This window comes from Cydia amplana, chromosome 25, assembly GCF_948474715.1.
Source record: "Cydia amplana chromosome 25, ilCydAmpl1.1, whole genome shotgun sequence".
NCBI classification, from domain to species: Eukaryota; Metazoa; Arthropoda; class Insecta; order Lepidoptera; family Tortricidae; genus Cydia; species Cydia amplana.
The window spans coordinates 389,395-412,357 of NC_086093.1; the positions used below are offsets into that span (position 1 = coordinate 389,395).

General features: G+C 40.1%; 2 protein-coding genes across 2 annotated transcripts in view; both read left to right on the plus strand.

Annotated features, from left to right (window-relative positions):
• Positions 1-14,936, plus strand: part of LOC134659540 (transcription initiation factor TFIID subunit 10-like) — a 125,907-nt gene extending 110,971 nt beyond the window's left edge. Inside the window, exon 4 of the mRNA XM_063515205.1 lies at positions 14,924-14,936. The gene's annotated coding sequence lies outside the window, so the exon portion shown is untranslated. The remainder of the gene's footprint in view (positions 1-14,923) is intronic.
• Positions 1-22,963, plus strand: part of LOC134659552 (coiled-coil domain-containing protein 186) — a 53,998-nt gene that overhangs the window by 13,154 nt on the left and 17,881 nt on the right. Inside the window, exons 4-11 of the mRNA XM_063515218.1 lie at positions 509-605; positions 2,479-2,633; positions 8,870-8,979; positions 10,186-10,345; positions 14,269-14,406; positions 15,598-15,699; positions 17,029-17,116; positions 18,228-18,322. Of these exons, the coding sequence (XP_063371288.1) occupies positions 509-605; positions 2,479-2,633; positions 8,870-8,979; positions 10,186-10,345; positions 14,269-14,406; positions 15,598-15,699; positions 17,029-17,116; positions 18,228-18,322 (945 nt within the window). The remainder of the gene's footprint in view (positions 1-508; positions 606-2,478; positions 2,634-8,869; positions 8,980-10,185; positions 10,346-14,268; positions 14,407-15,597; positions 15,700-17,028; positions 17,117-18,227; positions 18,323-22,963) is intronic.

A 22,963-nucleotide genomic window follows, 5' to 3' on the forward strand; every position in this document is an offset into this window, starting at 1 on the left:
AATTTAATATAGTCGTTATGTTGTATCTTCCTTCTGTGTAACTTTTATTTTACTATTTGTTCACTTTACGTTATTTGATGTCTTTTTCTTCTTGTCTGTTACCCTCCGTGATTCTTCTCACTTGATGGTCTCATCGGAAGACCAGCGCTGGAAGCCACCAGCAACATGCTGAGATGAGGCCATTTCGTGGCACTTTAATCTTATTTTGTGTTTCTTTTATATTATGTATTGTCTGTGCTTACGAATAAATTATATTCTATTCTATTCTATTCTATTCTAAAATGTGTGTCCTCCCCCCGTAACTTCTAAAATAAGAGAATGATAAAACTAAAAAAAATATATGATGTACATTACCATGTAAACTTCCACCGAAAATTGGTTTGAACGAGATCTTGTAAGTAGTTTTTTTTTTAATACGTCATAAATCGCCTAAATACGGAACCCTTCATGGGCGAGTCCGACTCGCACTTGGCCGAGTTTTTTTATTCTAAATACATGAACGTTTCAGGACAGCGCGGAGCGCGTGGAGAAACTGACAGCACAGGTGGCCGAGCTGCAAGCGGCCGTCGCCGGCGCCTGCGACTCGCGCGCCGCTCAACAGATGGGTACGTTACCTGAAACCAGGGATGTAACGGATGTGGTTTTATCGGAACCGAAAGCGGAACCACATGTTTTAATTTTAATTTTTAATTTTTTTTAATTTTTAACAAGCAGAAACGTCTGCGAACGATGCTATTAAGCTTAGAATAAATTTAAAAGTGGAAAAATTACTGTCTTGGGTGAGACTTGAACTCACGGCCTCTGGATCGATACTCCAGCGCTCTGCCATCTGAGCCACCAAGACCTCATCCATAGCCAGCAAATCTTTCCACCATATTATGGGTCAAGGGGGACCGTAGCGACATCTACCGTAAGAGTGTTACACTTCTTAAACGGCTAATTTAAAACAGATGTTTTAAATTTAGTTTATCGGAACCAGAAACGGAATCGGAACCGAAAACTGAACCGGAACCTGAGTCAGTACTATCAGTAGGTATACATTACACAACACAACACATACGAATAGGTACTTTAAATTCGAAAATACGGATAAACCAGAACATCTAATTACTGCAGCACGTGGCAAGCGGGGCTATGAGCGAATGACTGGTATAAATCTGTTTGTTTTTGATGTACACCGCTCATGTCCCGCTGCCGCGCTAAGCATTGACATCCGATATAACTTCCGTTTCAAAAGTAACGGAACCGGAACAGAAACGGATGTGTAATACCAAACGGAAGTTCCGACTTAACGGAAACGGAGCTCTGTAACATCCCTGCCTGAAACCATAGAGAAATATTAGAAAAGAAAGAGTGGTAATGTATTAGAACAAATTAAATTATTTTCAGAAAATATTTTTTGATTAATTTTTTTTTGATTGGCAGCGCCATCTCTCTCGCTAACTCGGTATCACCTGAGATGATCCAGTTAGAAAGGTCGAACCATACTGTTCTACCTTAGAGGTGGCCAGGGGGCGCCATAAGCCTTCAGTAAGAAGTGCATATACTTGGAAAAATTCGACCTCTGCCGCTGTGGCCCGGTGGCCGAATGGCACAGGCACCTGCCGCGATAGCAGAGGACGCTGGTTCGATTCCAGCCTGGGGCACTGGAGGCCTTGGTCACTTTTTCTTAGTATATGACATTTATTTAAAGTTTATTTAAAGAGGGGTAACTCCATAAATCAGTTTTATTACCAAAACGCGAGTATTTGGTACTCGACATCTAACGTTAAGGTAGTGGAACTATCAGTACCGCTACTTGACACCAGTTGTCACTAGTTTCGCTAATGACGACAAATGTACTACTAAAACAATTTACAACTAATATTATTATAAGCAGAAGAAGTTGGAAATAGAGTTTTATAAGCAGTAGGAGTTGAAAATATAGTTCCGGTTATAATATTAGATATAAATTGTCGAGCATTAGAGTTTTTGTTTGCCGCGGCATCTATTGTCAACTAGCAGAACTGATAATGTCCGCTGCTTGACGCTAGATGTCGTCTACGAAATAACTCGCGTTTCGGTAAAAAAACAGACGTATGGAGTTACCACTCTTTACTTATATTTCTCTATGATCGTACCCAGTGCCGCAAAATGGGGTAGTCTGGCTTCTCACTAATGATCTTCAGGGTGGCGTAGAAATTAAAAAAAAAATCATTTAGGTATCTCAGGCTTTTAGCCTATAAAACAAAGACAAATTACACAATACATAATACATGTACTTTAACAACACAATAGCAAACTAACTTGACAGTGCGTTGATATTTCTGAAGGTTTCACCAGTCATTTATATTTGGTCAAACCAATTTGTCAGTAAATAAGAACATAAAACTATATTCATCCTTTTCTTTTGGATACTAGTACTGGTGTAAGACAAAGATAGTATGATTCTCTCTGTCTTTGAAATGAGACAGTCTTTTGACAAACTATATTTTTCAGAGACCGAGTTGAAGGAAAGTATGGCCGCTCTGATCCTGTGTCGCCACGAGCGAGAGGCCCTAGAGCGGCGTCTCGCTCACACCACACAACAACTCGACAGTACCGTGAGGGAGCGAGACGTGGCAGTGGCCAGTAACACCAGTCACTTAGCTGAGGTGAGTGACAGAAACAGAGTCGCTAGAGCGGCGTCTCGCTCACACCACACAACAACTCGACAGTACCGTGAGGGAGCGAGACGTGGCAGTGGCCAGTAACACCAGTCACTTAGCTGAGGTGAGTGACAGAGATAGTCGCTAGAGCGGCGTCTCGCTCACACCATACAACAACTCGACGGTACCGTGAGGGAGCGAGACGCGGCTGTGGCCAGTAACACCAGTCACTTAGCTGAGGCGAGTGACAGAGACAGAGATAGTACCTATTAATGCCAGTCACGTGGTCGAGGTGTAACAGAGATAGTCGCTAGCGGCTTGTCTCGCTCATACTACTCGGCTTGAAAAAGTACCGTGAAGGAACGAGACGTGGCTGTGGCCAGTAAAGCTTTGGATTCCTCCGAAAACGGTGCCGTCATATTACGGCCGCTATATAGCGTTGACTGACGTCACTAGAACGTTGTCTATGTAAACAAGATGGCGCGGTTTGCTGGACGGCGTTGATTGTCAACGTAACGTAATAAAGCGGTGCCGTCATTTATTATCCCATCGCGCCTACATTTTTCAAATTTGCCGCGTTGACCTTGGTGGCTGACGGTGTGTTATGACGCCGTGGTACTTTCCACATGTCGCCACCGTAAAGACGGCCGTCTTTTGCTGCCGCTATATGACGGCACCGTTTTCGGAGGAATCCAAAGCTTAACAAAAGTGTGACAAGGGGGGTAGGAGGGGGGGGGTCTAAAAATGTAAATGTGTGTGTTGGAACTTACTTTAGTTACAACAGTGATGCTGGCGTGTGTCTAATATAGTTCGTACCTACATACATGATGATTCATGAGACGTGAGCAGGACTAATCCTGCACACTCAGTAACTGGTAATTGATCGATCACCGTCGTATTTAGGTGAAACAACCACACTTTTTCCTATTTTTTACTTTTTGGTGAGGGCAAATTTAATTCTCTACAATCATGGTCAGTGGTCACCCTACAAGACCTAATTAATCTGTCAGCTCCAGTGAACGCATATAAACCATGGAAGTATTCTGTCCGCTCAATTATGACCCAACGTAAAGTATTCGATTGTAGGCGGTGCTTACAGACTGTTCGATTGGCAACTTCAGTGCGGCCGAGATGACAGTCAGTGACGGATGGCTAAATTGGTTTATAAAAACTACGTTTTTTTGTAATTAAAAATGTCTTCATGTGTCGTGAAGTGGTGCAGAAGTTGTTTTAGTTCATATCAAGGACAGTGGAATCACTTTTCACTTGTAGTAAACAGATAACTTCAGTAAAATTTGGAATAAACATGACGACATTTTTTCAATACTACCGTGCTAAGCTAAAACGTAACAACTGCATACGACTTTCATAACAACATACGACTTTTTAAATTGCGAGGATAATAGGGATGGTTTTATGCCAAATGAAGTAGACTATTTTATTAACTTATGATTGGTTTAGGTATTTTCTATATTCAGTAGAATCCGCTTATAATGACATTGAAGGGAAGTAACAAACATGTCATACTAAGCGGATGTCATATAAAGCATAGTTGATCAACTTTTTATTTTATGTTTTCCAAATTAATCTCAAAATATTTGGTGAGAGATGAGTTTTATTAACCTTATACCAATTATCAACTTTCACCTAGAGTAAAAACTAAAACAATTTAAACGCCACAGACGTCCTCGCAGGGAAAGATGTGGGGTCGGCCACGAAAACCAGCGAATTTGTCAGTATAACCGGACATAATTCTATAAAAATAGTATTTATAGGTCGAAGTCATCTTATCCGACTTTCTCACAAAGAATTTCATATGAAAACCAAACTTCGCACAGTAATTGCGTCATAGTAAGCGGTTGGTCAGTATAAGCGGAGTCATAATAAATAAATAAATTAAAAAAAAACGGATAAACGGATAATAAACGGATTCCACTGTAATTATAAATGTAGTAATAAATTCCTTCTTACAGATTTGTATTTTCCTTTTTTATTTCATGAGATGGAGCTATAAAAAAACTACCTATTTATTTCAAATTAATAATCAAATTTGGTATTGTCATTTTACATTACTTTCCATTCAGATTCCCACAAGATGCTATTCGCAGAGAACTATGGAAAAAAGCTGTCCAATTAGAGAGACATGAAATTGAGTGGATGCCTGGCAAGATATATAATGTTCTATTCAGGAGATAACCCGTGAGATAATCATACCCGGTCTCCTATATGTAGATACATTTTTTTCTATCACGCTTTCACTGAATTAATTTAACAAATACACACATTATCTCAAAATGTTGATCATTTTAATCCACCCTCTACTGTCACATATATGTAGGTTCTCTCTCAAGCCATTTCCGTCAGTAGAAAAGAGCGGCGAATTTAGAAAATGTAAGCGCGCGAACGGTTATGGTCCCATACAAAATTGTAATTATGCGCCTTTTTCTACTGAGAAAATTGCTTGACCGGCTATATACATATAAAATATTTCCATTGGAACTGAAAGTGGGGATTTATTGTGACTCCGCCTGTTCAAATGTTGTTGACCCGATTCGTGTACCCATGTAAATTTTGCAGGCTGTATAGCCTGTCCGATTTCTAAGATCAAGTTCGCCATACATTTACTATGGCGTACTTGATCTTAGAAAAACGGACAGACTATACCAGTACGGCTACCATCAGTTTGGCACTGACAAACGCCGTCGAGAACGTAATTACGTAGTTTTGACACTGTCAGTGACTCATGGTATAGTTTGTAGCTTTCTAATAGACCCCGAAGGCTAATCCTATTGTCTATTGTTAAGAAAAACCGCTCGTGCCACGTGCCACAACCACCTGCATAAAAAATCGGTACTTCGGTTACTGAGTGCCGGCGAGTCGAACACTACAGAACCAGTCTAAAATGTGTCATCGAGATGCGTAACAAAGGCGCGTTATCGGAGAGCGCACCTACACTGGTTTTTTGAGCGTTGGACTAGCCCGCGCTCAGGTGCCAAACAGAATAATTAGGACCCTTTTTTGCAGGTAAGTAGCACGTGCGGTTTTACTGAACAATAGACAATAGGATAAGCCTTCGGGGTCTACTAGAAAGCTACAAACTATACGGGCTCTGAACGTGACTTCGCACTGCCATACAGATTGATAATAAAATATACAAAATACTTATTATAGCGGAATACATTTATACCTACAACAATGAATATTTAATTATGTTGAGTTAGTCTGTCATTTAATTTCAGTAGTGATGGGTAGGACATCAATTTAAAATGAGTTTGTATGAGTACCTCATTTTCTAAAATGAGGTGTTACAATGTCTTACTTCAAATGAGGTGAGGTACTAGCATATTTTCAGCGTCGACTATTCTATTAATTCCAACAGCGACATTTTTTTTATGTATATACATATTTATGTATTCATCACTTCCTTTACGCACGCGAGCACCTAGCGCCTCGCGCGATCCAGTGACTCTCTTGTGAGTTGTGAGGAGTGTATGAGTTTTGAGGGTCGCGAGACTCGCGAGTGAATTTGAACGGATAAGAGTTTTTTTGAAATTTGACGTGTGTGAATGAATAGAGAAGTGAAGTAAGACATTTTTGCGGTACGAAGTACTGCGACAAATTAACAAAATGAGTGGTACAAATGAGGTGCCTCACGAGTGAGCGACTCAACACTAAATTTCAGAACAACATTTTAACTAGTTATCTTTTAATCTGCATTAAATTATTATACGTGAATTATTTGACTGGTTCTTCAATGTATGGCATAAACCTATCCCTGTCCAAGTCATATTCTAATCAAATATGAACCGCGAACTCTCAGCGGCCAGTACGTACAGCAAGAAGGTTATTAGCGGATTAATGTCGCTGATTGGTAGTTATTGACATTATATGCATTTCATCTACACATAGCTGTGTACGTTAGTGTAATAGAGACAGGCTCTGTAAACGTATCGTCTTATTTAAATGTAGGCGTAATTGTGTATGTGTGCTAATTTGGCCCGAGAATTTGAACGGTAATGTTCCCAAAGGCGGTTTCCAGTTATATGCTTTCACTGGTCAGCTCCCACGGCTCATATATGAGCCAGAACGCTTATGGTGACGTCATATCGTGGGATTCGACAGGTTAATAAACATAAAACCTCTTTAGCCGTAATGACAGCATTTTGATTACGAAGAAAATAAACTGTCAAACTTGAGTGAGATACGAGTTTTCAAAAGTAACCAGACCGTGATGACAGTGATGACATTTAATTTGACACAGAATATCGGTAGTTTAGTATTTTAATTTTAGGGTGACCATGCATGTCTTAAATAAATTATTAACTTTTTTTTCAACACGACTAGAAAATTAACGTTAACCTCACTAATACGAGGGCTGTTTGATAAGTACCCGTTTATGAAAAAAATAATCAGTTGTTTTTGTTTATATGCATTTATTTTTCTTCATAGTCTCCTTTTAACTCAATACACTTGTTCCACCTATATTGAAGCTTCAATAAACCATCCAAAAAGTATGATTTCGGAAAGTCATTAAAATAGGCCTCTGTGGCGGCAATGACTTCGTCATTTGATCCAAATCGCTTACCACCGAGCCATTTTTTCAGGTTGGGAAACAAAAATAAATCGCATGGGGTCAAATCTGGAGAATACGGGGGGTGAGGCAATAGGGCGTAGCGTAATTGTGTTAATTTAGCCATCACAACTCTAGACGAATGAGCTGGTGCGTTGTCGTGATGAAACAGTACTTTTTTATTTTTTAAATGGGGTCGTTTGTCCTTCAACACAGCGTCAAATTCATCCAATAAATTGGCATAGTACTGCCCTGTTATCGTTTTCCCCTTTTCTAAGAACTCAATATGTATAATACCCTGCGAATCCCAAAAAACGATCGCCATGACCTTTCCAGCCGATGGAACGATTTTTGCTATCTTTCGCGCAGGTTCACCCGGTAAAATCCACTGCTTCGACTGCCCTTTTATTTCCGGGGTGTAGTGGTGACCCACGTTTCGTCCACGGTCACGAAACGACGCAGAAACTCCTTCGGGTTACGTTTGAACACGGCCAAACACTGCTCCGAAGTAGTCAGTCGGTTCCGTTTTTGCTCCTCCGTGAGTAAACGCGGCACCCACCTCGCCGATACTGTCTTCATACCCAATTTTTCTTCTAATATGTTTTGTACCCGCTTGATTGGAACATTTACAGCATCAACGATTTCTCGAAGTTCAATTCGGCGGTCGGCTAAAACGATATTTTCAATTTTCTTAACCATATCGTCTGTAGTCACCTCAATTGGGCGGCCTGGGCGATCCTCATCAAAGACGGTTGTTCTCCCCCGCTTAAACTCGTTAAACCAGTATCTGACGGTTGTCATAGAAGGAGCACATTCATGGTAAACCGCTTGCATTCTTACTTTTATTTCATCACATGTTTTTCCTTCCAAAAACAAGAATCTAATTACAGACCGATACTGCTCTTTCTCCATTTTCACAATTTTAAGTTCACGCTTTCACTGAATCGCTGTCAAATGAGAAAAAAACAAAAGAATGCTGTTTTTTTAAAAAATTTCCCACCTCTGAAAAATGGCTTAAAACGATTGTATACATATTTTCGGCCCGTGATATTAATACATTTGGAAAACGGGTACTTATCAAACAGCCCTCGTACTGATACGAAACAGTTGCTTATAATTTACGAAATGCGCAGTGTTAGTCCTGCTCACTTCTCGTGAATCACTCTGTATAGTTCTTATATGTACCAACGTAAACTTTGGCTATATAGAAGTGGTCTTCTAAGACAGATGTCACATTTACTATATGTCATTCTCTTCTGAACGTTTGCCTGTGCGGATGCACAATACATTTTGGGAACTATAACTATGTTATTTTATTGAGTAGTCCACCATTGACATAGATATCTAGGGACTGGCTTTACGGGCAATAATAATGAGGCATGACAGGGGCCAGTACAGCGGTGTGAAATCGCTACAACGCGATTGGTTGATGAGTTCGCATCACGCGCGCGATTGGTTGAAGAGTTCGCATTACGCGCGCTATTGGTCGCAACTAGTCGCGTTAGACTGCACGATCGGCTGGAATTCGTGGGTAGCACCGCTGAACTAGTGCGATGTTTAGTGCCCCATTAGCCCGTCCTTTGATATTATACATCAATGTAGTCCACGGTATAACCAACAGTGTGATGTAATGAATGAATGAATGACCCCTTAATTGAATGAATGTTGTTAGATCTCGCGGCTACGCTCGCACAACGCGCGGCTAGAAGAGGAGGCGGCGGAGTTAGCCGCGCTGCGCGCGCAGGCCGCGCTCGCCGACACGCTCAGCGCGCAACTGCACAGGTACACTTAGCCACTCACTTAGGTCACTTGCCATCCCTCCTCACAAATCTCGAGGATACAACAAGTCCTTCGCAGTGCGTCCAGTGAAGCTGTGGAATGAGCTGCCTGTTTCGCTCAGGCAGGCACAATCGGTTGCGTCGTTCAAGGAGACGTTAAAGAAGCTATGGTCATCTGATCTGACTGTTTAATTTGTCTATATTTCTATTGTATAGTTGCTTTATAACTTTCTAATTCTTTCCAATTTTTAGTGTATTTTCCCCATTCCTTTTTGTGTAATATATTTATGTTTATCCTATACATTTTGTATGTATTTACATCCTTTATCTTTCTGGTACCTTGTTGTACATTTTGCTGCATTTGTCACCCTCTTTTCACTTTCTCCTCTCATCTACTCAAAGGTTGACTGGAAGAGATCCCTCAAAGGGATAAGTTCGCCTTTGTACCTCTTACTAAGTGTATGTTATTTTTAATATGTCTTTTTGTGCAATAAAGAGTTTACTACTACTACTACTACTTAGTTTAAGGGGTCCATGAATGGGGTTGGCAACTAGCACAGGTTTGCATAGATGGCGCCATCATAGCTTGCACCTTTTTCGATGAGATTTGGCTTAAAGGGCTGGTATCCAGGGCATTTAAAAAAATGGACACAATTCTAGGGACTGACAGGGCGAGCTATGATGGCACTATCTGCTAAATACTTCGACCGGCCAACCCCATTACATCACACGTTTAGGGGCAGGGGGGTCAAGACAGTTTTGGAACGATAATTATTTTTATTCATTTAATTCAGCATCGCTACTGCATCGCTACAAAAAGTGGGCGAGGGGCCTAATTTTCTTTCCTACTCAGTTTTGGATTATAAAATTACTAAAAATGTGACTTCACTCTAGGGGGGTTTGCCAAATGTGAACAAGTGTGACAAGAAGGGGGGAAGGGGAGAGGGGTAAAAAAACTTAGAAATTCGTCTAACGTAATAAAAAAAAAAATCATTTATTTCAGACCTTGAGTCCATACACTTACAACTAACTAACTACAAACTAAATTTAACTTAAAAACAAAGTTTTGTACGGAACACTAATAACATGAGCTAGAGCTATATAAATGTGGATGATCCCTAAGAGGATAATGGATGACCGCTTATTAATAAATATATGCTACTATTTTTTTTGGATTTACTACATTATTTTATGTAACTTATTATATCAGGGAAACGGAACGCGCAGCTGCCGCCGAAGAAGCCCTAGGGCGCGAGCGAGCGCGCGCCGAGACCTGCGCGCGACGCGAGGCTGCCGCGCTGGAACACGCGGCTAGACTGACGGCGCAACACGTCGCCATACAGCAGCAGAGACAACATACCGACGACCAGGTATTACTCAACTCTACAGTAAAGAGGGACAGAGACAGCACTAGTTGCGACTTGTTGCCATAGAGACCTGCGCGCGACGCGAGGCTGCCGCGCTGGAACACGCGGCTAGACTGACGGCGCAACACGTCGCCATACAGCAGCAGAGACAACATACCGACGACCAGGTATTACTCAACTCTACAGTAAAGAGGGACAGAGACAGCACTAGTTGCGACTTGTTGCCATAGAGACCTGCGCGCGACGCGAGGCTGCCGCGCTGGAACACGCGGCTAGACTGACGGCGCAACACGTCGCCATACAGCAGCAGAGACAACATACCGACGACCAGGTATTACTCAACTCTACAGTAAAGAGGGACAGAGACAGCACTAGTTGCGACTTGTTGCCATAGAGACCTGCGCGCGACGCGAGGCTGCCGCGCTGGAACACGCGGCTAGACTGACGGCGCAACACGTCGCCATACAGCAGCAGAGACAACATACCGACGACCAGGTATTACTCAACTCTACAGTAAAGAGGGACAGAGACAGCACTAGTTGCGACTTGTTGCCATAGAGACCTGCGCGCGACGCGAGGCTGCCGCGCTGGAACACGCGGCTAGACTGACGGCGCAACACGTCGCCATACAGCAGCAGAGACAACATACCGACGACCAGGTATTACTCAACTCTACAGTAAAGAGGGACAGAGACAGCACTAGTTGCGACTTGTTGCCATAGAGACCTGCGCGCGACGCGAGGCTGCCGCGCTGGAACACGCGGCTAGACTGACGGCGCAACACGTCGCCATACAGCAGCAGAGACAACATACCGACGACCAGGTATTACTCAACTCTACAGTAAAGAGGGACAGAGACAGCACTAGTTGCGACTTGTTGCCATAGAGACCTGCGCGCGACGCGAGGCTGCCGCGCTGGAACACGCGGCTAGACTGACGGCGCAACACGTCGCCATACAGCAGCAGAGACAACATACCGACGACCAGGTATTACTCAACTCTACAGTAAAGAGGGACAGAGACAGCACTAGTTGCGACTTGTTGCCATAGAGACCTGCGCGCGACGCGAGGCTGCCGCGCTGGAACACGCGGCTAGACTGACGGCGCAACACGTCGCCATACAGCAGCAGAGACAACATACCGACGACCAGGTATTACTCAACTCTACAGTAAAGAGGGACAGAGACAGCACTAGTTGCGACTTGTTGCCATAGAGACCTGCGCGCGACGCGAGGCTGCCGCGCTGGAACACGCGGCTAGACTGACGGCGCAACACGTCGCCATACAGCAGCAGAGACAACATACCGACGACCAGGTCTGTATAATTGTATATTTAATTGACTTTAACATTTAAAAATAAATGATGAATGAGCAAAAGTAGCGAGCGATGTAATGTGATCAAACATTATTCAAGCGCCAAAACTGCTTGTTTGTCAAGTTCCGAAAAAAAAACAAGAGATTTTTTACATTATTCGCTTCAAGCTAAAATATCTTAATGAATTGAAAAAAACATATTTATACAATCACTAAAACATAGAGTTCTTACTTTTCGTTCTTTAGACTTGTGTTTAATTCAACAAACTATCATCTACGTGCGATCAGTTGGGTTGGATTAGTCTCTCTTAACTAGTTGTTTGAATACGGGCCTCTGCTGCATACACCGGAGTCTTATAACAACGCTGGACGCTCCGACCAGCACAATCACGTTAACGGGCTGCAGAGCAATATGGTGACATTTTTTGGTGGCCCATGAGGGGACAGAGCAAAATTAACATTGTTAAAGTTTTCATGCAAATTTTTCAGCATTCAGTTTTCCTTATAAATCATTTATGAGCTGACCTGTGGTTTAGGTATTAGCTTTAGCTCCTTAACTAGTTCTAAGGCAATTTATAGTATTTTATGCAACCGTTGTTTAAGAGAGGTCAAAAAAGGCGAGTGGCGTGAGTAACAATTTGAGGCGAAGCCGAAAATTGTTAATAAAGACGCCACGAGTATTTTATGACTCAGTTAAACAACGTTGCATACAATACTTTTTCTACGACCAAGCACTTGCTTTGAAATAAAATTGTAAACAAATATTTTTCATTCAAGAAGTAGCAAAGAATGGAGAGTACGGGCGGGAAAAGAATGAATGAAATAAAAAAAACATGTCTATGGTTCACTCATCTGTCAGAGATGACAATTAAAATTAGGTTGGCAACAATGTATTTCATACAATATTTGTTAAGTGGTGATTACACGAAGTATCGTAAAAGTGCCAAAAAGATACTGCGTTTATGCACAAATACTTTTTTGGGGAATAGACTAAAGACTTGTCTTGACAACTATAAGATAGGGGTTTAAAGGTGTGTGCACGACCCTTTAAATGACAAATAAAAGTACGGGAGTAGAAAATAGTATTTTATGCAACCGTTGTTTAAGAGAGGTCAAAAAAGGCGAGTGGCGTGAGTAACAATTTGAGGCGAAGCCGAAAATTGTTAATAAAGACGCCACGAGTATTTTATGACTCAGTTAAACAACGTTGCATACAATACTTTTTCTACGACCAAGCACTTGCTTTGAAATAAAATTGTAAACAAATATTTTTCATTCAAGAAGTAGCAAAGAATGGAGAGTACGGGCGGGAAAAGAATGAATGAAATAAAAAAAACATGTCTATGGTTCACTCATCTGTCAGAGATGACAATTAAAATTAGGTTGGCAACAATGTATTTCATACAATATTTGTTAAGTGGTGATTACACGAAGTATCGTAAAAGTGCCAAAAAGATACTGCGTTTATGCACAAATACTTTTTTGGGGAATAGACTAAAGACTTGTCTTGACAACTATAAGATAGGGGTTTAAAGGTGTGTGCACGCCCCTTTAAATGACAAATAAAAGTACGGGAGTAGAAAATAGTATTTTATGCAACCGTTGTTTAAGAGAGGTCAAAAAAGGCGAGTGGCGTGAGTAACAATTTGAGGCGAAGCCGAAAATTGTTAATAAAGACGCCACGAGTATTTTATGACTCAGTTAAACAACGTTGCATACAATACTTTTTCTACGACCAAGCACTTGCTTTGAAATAAAATTGTAAACAAATATTTTTCATTCAAGAAGTAGCAAAGAATGGAGAGTACGGGCGGGAAAAGAATGAATGAAATAAAAAAAACATGTCTATGGTTCACTCATCTGTCAGAGATGACAATTAAAATTAGGTTGGCAACAATGTATTTCATACAATATTTGTTAAGTGGTGATTACACGAAGTATCGTAAAAGTGCCAAAAAGATACTGCGTTTATGCACAAATACTTTTTTGGGGAATAGACTAAAGACTTGTCTTGACAACTATAAGATAGGGGTTTAAAGGTGTGTGCACGCCCCTTTAAATGACAAATAAAAGTACGGGAGTAGAAAATAGTATTTTATGCAACCGTTGTTTAAGAGAGGTCAAAAAAGGCGAGTGGCGTGAGTAACAATTTGAGGCGAAGCCGAAAATTGTTAATAAAGACGCCACGAGTATTTTATGACTCAGTTAAACAACGTTGCATACAATACTTTTTCTACGACCAAGCACTTGCTTTGAAATAAAATTGTAAACAAATATTTTTCATTCAAGAAGTAGCAAAGAATGGAGAGTACGGGCGGGAAAAGAATGAATGAAATAAAAAAAACATGTCTATGGTTCACTCATCTGTCAGAGATGACAATTAAAATTAGGTTGGCAACAATGTATTTCATACAATATTTGTTAAGTGGTGATTACACGAAGTATCGTAAAAGTGCCAAAAAGATACTGCGTGTATGCACAAATACTTTTTTGGGGAATAGACTAAAGACTTGTCTTGACAACTATAAGATCCTTAAAGGTGTGTGCACGACCCTTTAAATGACAAATAAAAGTACGGGAGTAGAAAAAAACAATTATGCTATTGTTCCCAGGCGTCTGCGTTGAGTGCAGACAACGCGGCACTTCGCGAACGCATCTCAGAGCTGGAAGCAGAAGTGGTCAAACTGCAGACCTCACTCGCAGAAGAAGTGGAAAGGAGGCACAAGGAGAGCCGGGTGCTCGCGAGAAAGGTAAAACACCGGACAAGCGCGAGTCGGACTCGCCCACCGAGGGTTCCGTACTTTTTAGTATTTGTTGTTATAGCGGCAACAGAAATACATCATCTGTGAAAATTTCAACTGTCTAGCTATTCGTGAAGTTCCAGCCTGGTGACAGACAGACAGACGGACGGACAGAGGAGTCTTAGTAATAGGGTGCCGTTTTTACTCTTTGGGTACGGAACCCTAAAAAAGGAAAAGAAATAACGTTATAGGCTATAGATTACAGAATTTTCATCTATTTTCATAAATAACTTCAAAATTATCTACCTTAAAATGTACCAAATTTTGACTCAATCGGACACTAGTTTCGGAGTAACAGACAGACAAACAGACACACGAGTGGTCTTCTAAGGGTCCTGTCTTTTTTTCCTTTAGATACGAACCCCTAAAAAAACACAAAATCTCAAGGAATTGAGAACCGTTTTGAAGTTTATACTGGATTAAAACATATCTATTTATGAAAACATACTGGAGTTAACTGGTACAGAAGGTTAAGAGCGGTTTCGCACTACGTCCAATCCGAATCCGATCCGAATCCGTGAAAATATGGTCCGAAGTAGCCGTAGAACTATTTCTATGGCAATTTACGCACTAGATCCGACTGATTTCTTTCCGAAATCGGATGACGGAGATCGGATCTAGTGCGTAAATTACCATAGAAATAGTTCTACGGCTACTTCGGATCATATTTTCACGGATTCGGATCGGACGTAGTGCGAAACCGCTCTAAGTGTGGTAGTACAAATAAAATACAAAATATACAAATATCTTTATTCAATAATAAAGGACACATAGTTGCTTACATTTATGTTCAGAACTATAATTATAGTTTGGATTAGTAACCTTAGTCACTAAGTACAAGAAATAATGTCATAGTTACCATGTAGGCACGGCACAGTTAAGTGACCAATCCCAGTCCCTAAGTCGTTAGAATAAGGTGTACAATTGGTCGGTTAACTGCACTCTTTAGGTAATATTACTATAAAAAATAATATATTTACTTATAACGTTTTATGAATGAAGTAAGTTACATCTGTTCCCCGTACTAGTATTAAACTGTATCACATCTTCGCCATCCTCTGTTTTCAATATGTAAACAATCATTAAACAACATCATTTATATTTATATTTAGTAAGTAAATAAATGTAATGTTTGTTCAGGTCGCGGAGTTACAAGAGGAGATGGCGGAGGCGGCCAAACAGCTCGAGTGGGAAAAAGGCGAAAACGGCGTGCTGAAGAAGAAACACGCCAGCCACGTCAAGGTGGGTATACCTCACGCCTTCGATCAACACGGAAGGGATGCGGCATTCGCACTATTTCCCCTCTGCCTAGGTACAAGATCAACTGATCTAGCGCGGGTAATAAAACTAGTTGCGCTCGGATTTTAAACTAGACCGAGTCCAGACGCGCGAGTGAACACAGCGGCAGAAAAAATGCCTAATTGCTCTGTTTTTTGTTGTAAAAAGAGGTCGGGGTAATCAAATTTACAAAAAGAAGGTGTTACATTTCACATGTAATATTTTTTTTACATGACATACGTTTAATTACATTTAAACACAATTATTATATTTTAGTCTCATGTAATTGCTGGATTTATCGATTTTTCTCGCCCAGTACAAATTGCGGATCGGTCGAGCGACAAATCCGACTTCTCATCTCTCAGAAAACGATAAAATTCTTTGACGAAAATGTGTTAGTGTGCGTGTTGTGACACTTGTGACTCGTCCGTACACAAAAACAGATCGAGGTGTGCAAGATTTGTCTTTGACGTGTGTCATTTTCTATGTATTTGTGTCGTCATTACAGATTGGATTTTGTACGTGTGTGTTAAGTGCGACTGTGTGCACGTTCCCCCCCGCGAAAAATGACAGAATGATTTGAATGTCAAGATATCGCTTGGGCCTATCCCTTCCGTGTCGGAAGCCCGTGTTGATCGAAGCCTCACGCGTACCAAAGAGTTCTCGGAATTTAGCTTTTCTAAAACATCGTGAGGAAACCTGCATACATCTGCGAAGAAATGTATGGCTAGCGTGGGGACTATATTAGCCCAAACCCTCTCGCGCATGAGAGGAGGCCTGTGCCCAGCAGTGGGACGTATATAGGCTCAAATTATTATGTCGTCTAGTACCCACAACACAAGCCATGTTGAAGCTTACCGTGGGACTAGGTCGACATGTGTAATATAATTGGCTACTTTCCTACTAAAGTCTATTTTTTTATTCGGTAGACTGAAATGACAGTTAATAGTATGAAATGACATTTCATGTTCATACTATTAACTGTCATTTTAGTCTACCGAATAAAAAAATAGACTTTAGTCAAATCAGCTTCTTTTTTAGAACTGTCAAAACGATTTGCTAATATGGAATTTATATGAAAACGTGTGTAGTGACGTCACAGACTCACAGTCAACTCACCTACTTTTTATACTTCCATCCGATTTATTAAATAGAAATTGTGTTTAAAAATAACTGCTATCTGTTTTTCTAATAATTATTTGGTGCTTTATTTCGTGCACGGTGTGAAATCATTTATTTTAAGTATAGGAAAATACCCAATTTCGTAATATTTATTATATTAATTTGTATCAGGAGCTGAACCGTGAACTAGCGCGGGCGCTGAAACGCATGGAGGCTTTAGAAGCCAAACAGCCTCCAACGCAGCCCTCCACACGCACAGGTAATACATTACACGCCATATAATAGGGTATTTGACACATGTTCAATTTTATAACTAAGGGCCAGTTGCACCAACCACATTTGACAGACTGATCAACGTTAGCCTGCGCGCCCCGGCGCTTTACTATGAAACTATCTATAGGTACATAAAAATTTTGCGAACTCTTCAACGATACGAACAGTTTGGTGCAACCGACCCTAAATCTAGTTAAATAGATAGAAAATGAGCAATTTATTACAATACATTGGAAATGTAAAAAATATATAAGAATAATAAAAAAATAAAGGCCTTAAAGCTTCAAAAAAAAATTTTGTTTAACTTCCAAATAGGAAAAAAAAGATACCATTCGATTCATTACATTTTATTTGAAAAAATATTGTATTGCAACTATATACATAAACGCAATATTTCACCGACAAAATCGCAATTTCCTTGTTTTCCCAGAAATAGGCCAAATATGATCACATGATTTCTGGACGACCCCTTAAGCTTTGGATTCCTCCGAAAACGGTGCCGTCATATTACGGCCGCTATATAGCGTTGACTGACGTCACTAGAACGTTGTCTATGTAAACAAGATGGCGCGGTTTCCTAGACGGCGTTACGTTACGTTGATTGTCAACGTAACGTAAGATGACGGCCGTCATGACCTTGTCGATAGTTTCGTGAACGTTTTATTAGATAGCGGTGACGCCATTTTGAATAAATGACACGAGATTTGAATAAATGATTCCGTACTACGATTATTTTCCTCTTCTGATGATATTTCATCCTCCAAGTAAATTATACATGATCAAGCAAATCTTGTCAGTAGGAAAAGTCGAGAAATTCAAATTTTCTATGGGACGTTATCCCATCGCGCCTACGTTTTTCAAATTTGCCGCTTTGACCTTGGTGGATGACGGTGTGTTATGACGCCGTGGTACTTTCCACATGTCGCCACCGTAAAGACGGCCGTCTTTTGCGGCCGCTATATGACGGCACCGTTTTCGGAGGAATCCAAAGCTTTAGCCCTATGGCGACTGGTAGAGAACGTCTTTAGGCATTAAGTCCGCGATTTATACATTTGATTTGTATGTTATGCAATAAAGTTTAAATAAATAAACATTAGGTTCAGTGACGTCGCTGAGCAGCGGCGAGAGCGCGCCGCACGAGGACGGCGGCCGGGCCGACGGGCGCGGCGAGGGCGCGCTGCCCGACGTGCAGGTTAGTGTAGGGCCCGAGTGAATCAGAATCAGAATCAGAAAAATATTTATTGCCACAAAAAATTTCTTATCAACTATAGTGCGTCAAGCAAATCTTGTCAGTAGCAATGTACTGCAAATTAAAGTAGGGTAACACCATGTAACACTCAAAGAACAGAATTGCGCTAAGAAAAGCAGCAATGTACATCGTACCAAAACGTGTTTATTTTTCCACCCTTCATACGTCAGTTCGAGTGAATTATCATAACCTCAAATTTTAGTAATGTTTACCGTCAACGAGCATGATTGTACATTGTAGGCACCTTAGCTTTGCTTGAGGTCATGCATAATCTTGGTATTTAATGGTGACAGCAGAAATTTCTCTTGAAATAGAAACGATTCAGAATGTAAACAATAAGATGATGACTGTCATTCACGATCCACATTCCACAGATAACACACAGATGACACGCGATTTTGGAATTATTCGAACACAGTGTTGCTAACCCGCGATTTTTCAAATTTGCCGCCTTTTACTACTGACAAGATTTGGTTGATCCAATATAAGTACAATATATAAAACTTAAATACTAAAATAGGTTCAAATTAATTAAAAAGATAGGTAATTATAATAATATACGAATGATTGGGCAATGGGCTCCAATCTCAGCATATGCCAAGCACTCCAAGCAGAGGGCCTAGCGCTGGTTTTCAGACTGGACCCTTGAGATCGGTCGGTCGCAGTTTAACAAATTACCGTGCTTTGCTAGGTGACGGTAGAGGTGGGTAAATTTTCAGATTCTGTCAATTTACCCCATTTCACACACAAGCGCACTTCACGCACACTACCTCACTTTACTGGGACAGGTCATTGACCCATCAAGTTTTTTTAAGATTGCGTTTTGAGTTTAGTGTTAACCACTGACCTCTTTTGAGGAACAGAAACTGTAAAAACGTTCCATTGAAAGAAGAAAGAGAAACAATACATTAAATCTTGCTCTCCTTGTCTGTTCATGTCACACGTGACGTATTTAAATTCTAATTTAATTCATTTGATTGTTAACTATTTTCTGCATATTATGGCTTTGTCGAGATACGCGTTTTGTAAAGTTAAACCGAATAAACCCAGATGTCATTAAGTCAGATGTAAAATGTTATTTACTACTCTATACGGTTATTCATAAGGCGAAAAATCAATTCAATTAAAAATTTAAATAAATAAAGTTTCGGCAGGGTGGAAATTTAATTAAGGCCGACAAAATAAAATTTAATAATATATGTCGGCTGATGTACCCCTAAGATCTTTACAGATTTACTTGTACGAGTATCCTATATTCGCTATTTATTTTGCTATTAAATTTATAAAATTAAAATAAATAATTAAATATTATACTGGCATTCCACCGCTATTATTTCAGTGCTGAACTGATTATCTTCGATCGTAGCCTTGATGATGTAGTTGTACTTACACTTACGGCGGTAGGAGCGGCAATGAACCCCGCGCAGCGTAGAACGAGAGGTGCGTTGGGATAAGTGCATATACATATAATTCTTCGTGCGTCTGTCTGTCTGTCCGTCCGTCTGTCACAGTCTATTTTCTCCGAAACTACTGGACCAATTCAGTTGAAATTTGGCACACATATGTAAATTTGGCACACAAATGTAAATTTGTGACCCAAAGATGGACGTGTAACGTAAATAAAATGTATTTTAGAGAATTTGAAATACGGTAGCCATTTTTGGGGGGGGGTAAATGAAAAAATTAAAAAATATGTTTTTTAAACTATATAGTGTTACATATCAAATAAAAGAGCTCATTGTAAGAATCTCAAACATAACTTTTTTTATAATTTTAGGATTAATAGTTCAGCAGTTATTCATGAAAATAGGCAAAAAATGATCATTCTCCGCCCACTTTCTCCGAAACAACTGGATCTAAAATTTTGAAAAAAATACACAAAGTAGTTCTTTACCTATATATGTCAGGAAAATCTATAAGAAATGTGCAGTCAAGCGTGAGACGGACTTAATATACGGAACCCTTAGAATGCGAGTCCGACTCGCACTTGTTTTTGTTTAGCTCTTATTAGGTTTAAGGAGTTTTATGAGTGAAAAAAGAAGTTTTTTGTTTTATGTGCCCGCGTTATTGCCGATCGATTGTGTTTTAAACGATAATTAGACAAAAAAACTTGTTTTTCACCCAACGAATATAGATCCCCATGACACATCTTCCAAGTCGCCTTTGGATAGGCTTAATTTTAAAAATAATTGAAATAATGTTCTATATCATTCATACTTGCAAAAAAAGACTAAAAATAATTTACGTGACCAATGCTTATTATTAGTAAATATCTTACAATTTAATATCTGATATATCACACGATACAAAAAAAAGCGGCCAAGTGCGAGTCGGACTCGCCCATGAAGGGTTCCGTATTTAGGCGATTTATGACGTATAAAAAAAAACTACTTACTAGATCTCGTTCAAACCAATTTTCGGTGGAAGTTTACATGGTAATGTACAACATATATTTTTTTTAGTATTATCATTCTCTTATTTTAGAAGTTACAGGGGGGAGGACACACATTTTACCACTTTGGAAGTGTCTCTCGCGCAAACTATTCAGTTTAGAAAAAAAGGATATTAGAAACCTCAATATCATTTTTGAAGACCTATCCATAGATACCCCATACGTATGGGTTTGATGAAAAAAAAAATTTTGAGTTTCAGTTCGAAGTATGGGGAACCCCAAAAATTTATTGTTTTTTTTCTATTTTTGTGTGAAAATCTTAATGCGGTTCACAGAATACATCTACTTACCAAGTTTCAACAGTATAGTTCTTATAGTTTCGGAGAAAAGTGGCTGTGACATACGGACGAACAGACAGACGGACAGACGGACAGACGGACAGACGGACAGACAGACAGACAGACAGACATGACGAATCTATAAGGGTTCCGTTTTTTGCCATTTGGCTACGGAACCCTAAAAATGGCCGCAAAGTTAAAAGTTTATTTATTTACGTTACTAGTCCATCTTTGGATCACCGACTCTTTGTCATATGTGAAAAATGTGTACCAAATTTCAATTGAATTAGTCTATTAGGGGCAGACACACGAGTGATCTTAAAAGGGATTTTTTTCTTGAATGATTTGTATGTACTTACCCCAACGCACCTCACGTTCCACGCGGCGCAGCGTAATCAGTAAGTACCTAATAATTAGTGTCCGACCGAAACACAAATTTCTGTATATATAAATATTGTTGTCCTACTTGCTCGCCAACTTTTGGTCTTTGTCACATAGTTTAGTTTCATAATACGAAGTACTATTTCGTATGTTTCGGCCAGGCCGAAAGATTCGGCCGTTTTTTGGCCGAAACCGAAACTACGGCCGAAACATGATTTTATGGCCGAAACCGAAACCGAAACCGAATCTTCGGTCGGACACTACGAATAATCACAATGGTCTTAAGTACCACAGACCCTACTGTCGCTTAAGTCCTTTATGCCAATCTCTGCCTATTAGAACTTATAAAAAAAAAAGAAACCGAGTAATTATATCCAACTACCGAACCTGCTTACAAATTTTCTCGAGATATTTGAGAAATGTGATATGCAAAGGAGAACATTCGAACAAACGAAAGTATTTTTGCCCAAGCTGAAACGGAGACCTTCGCCTACGCTCGGTCAGTGATGGTTTAGGTACAGTCAGCTGCAGGTCACCCCTGCATAGAAGATTGTATGCAGGGGTGGTACCTTTTCTCTGCAGCTGACTGTACACCTATAAAAAATTGTTGTACCTGCTGCAATTTTATACCGGTACCGTACTTTATATTTCAACAGGTATAGTACCTTCAAAACGAAGCGGTATTGATAAATAATAACGGTACCGTACCGCCTATAAATAATAATAATAATTCAGCCTATATACAGGGTGGTCCAAACCTTGACGTCCAAAAATTTTTTTTTAGATTCCTCACGTCGTGGGCTATCAGAATATACCCCATGTATGTTAGCCGATTTTTCGTAGTTATCGAGTTATGATTTTTTTTTACTTTTAACTTTTCATATGAAATTCCGGGGTTCCCATACAGAGTGGCTAAAAAATAACTGCATTTCCGTTGCCAGGGAGGTTTTGGGATTATACTGAGCAACTTTTACAATGGGGCCAACCCCGAAACCGCGAAAAAAAATTACCCTTCCATAGAAAATGGACTAGCCAAAATGTATAAAAAGCCAATTTTTTTTTCGCGATTTCGGGGTTGGTCCCATAATAAAAGTTGCTCAGTATAATCCCAACACCTCCCTGGCAACGGAATGCAGTTATTTTTCAGCCACTCTGTATGGGAACCCCGGAATTTCATAGGAATAAGAATAAGAATAGAATAAGAATAAGAATTGTTTATTGCCACATACATGAACATAAAATAGAGTTAGAATTACTTACATAATAAAATAAAACAGTTGTTATCATATACAAAACAAAAGTGAGAAGATCTTTGTATTAGGCACAGGGTTCCAGTCTCAGCGTGTGCCGGGCCTAGGTGCCCGGCGCTGGTTTTCAGACCGGTCCCAGACTAAGGACGGTCGGAGAATATTACCTACATAGGAAAAGTTAAAAGCTTAAAAAATCATAACTTGAAAACTACGAAAAATCGGC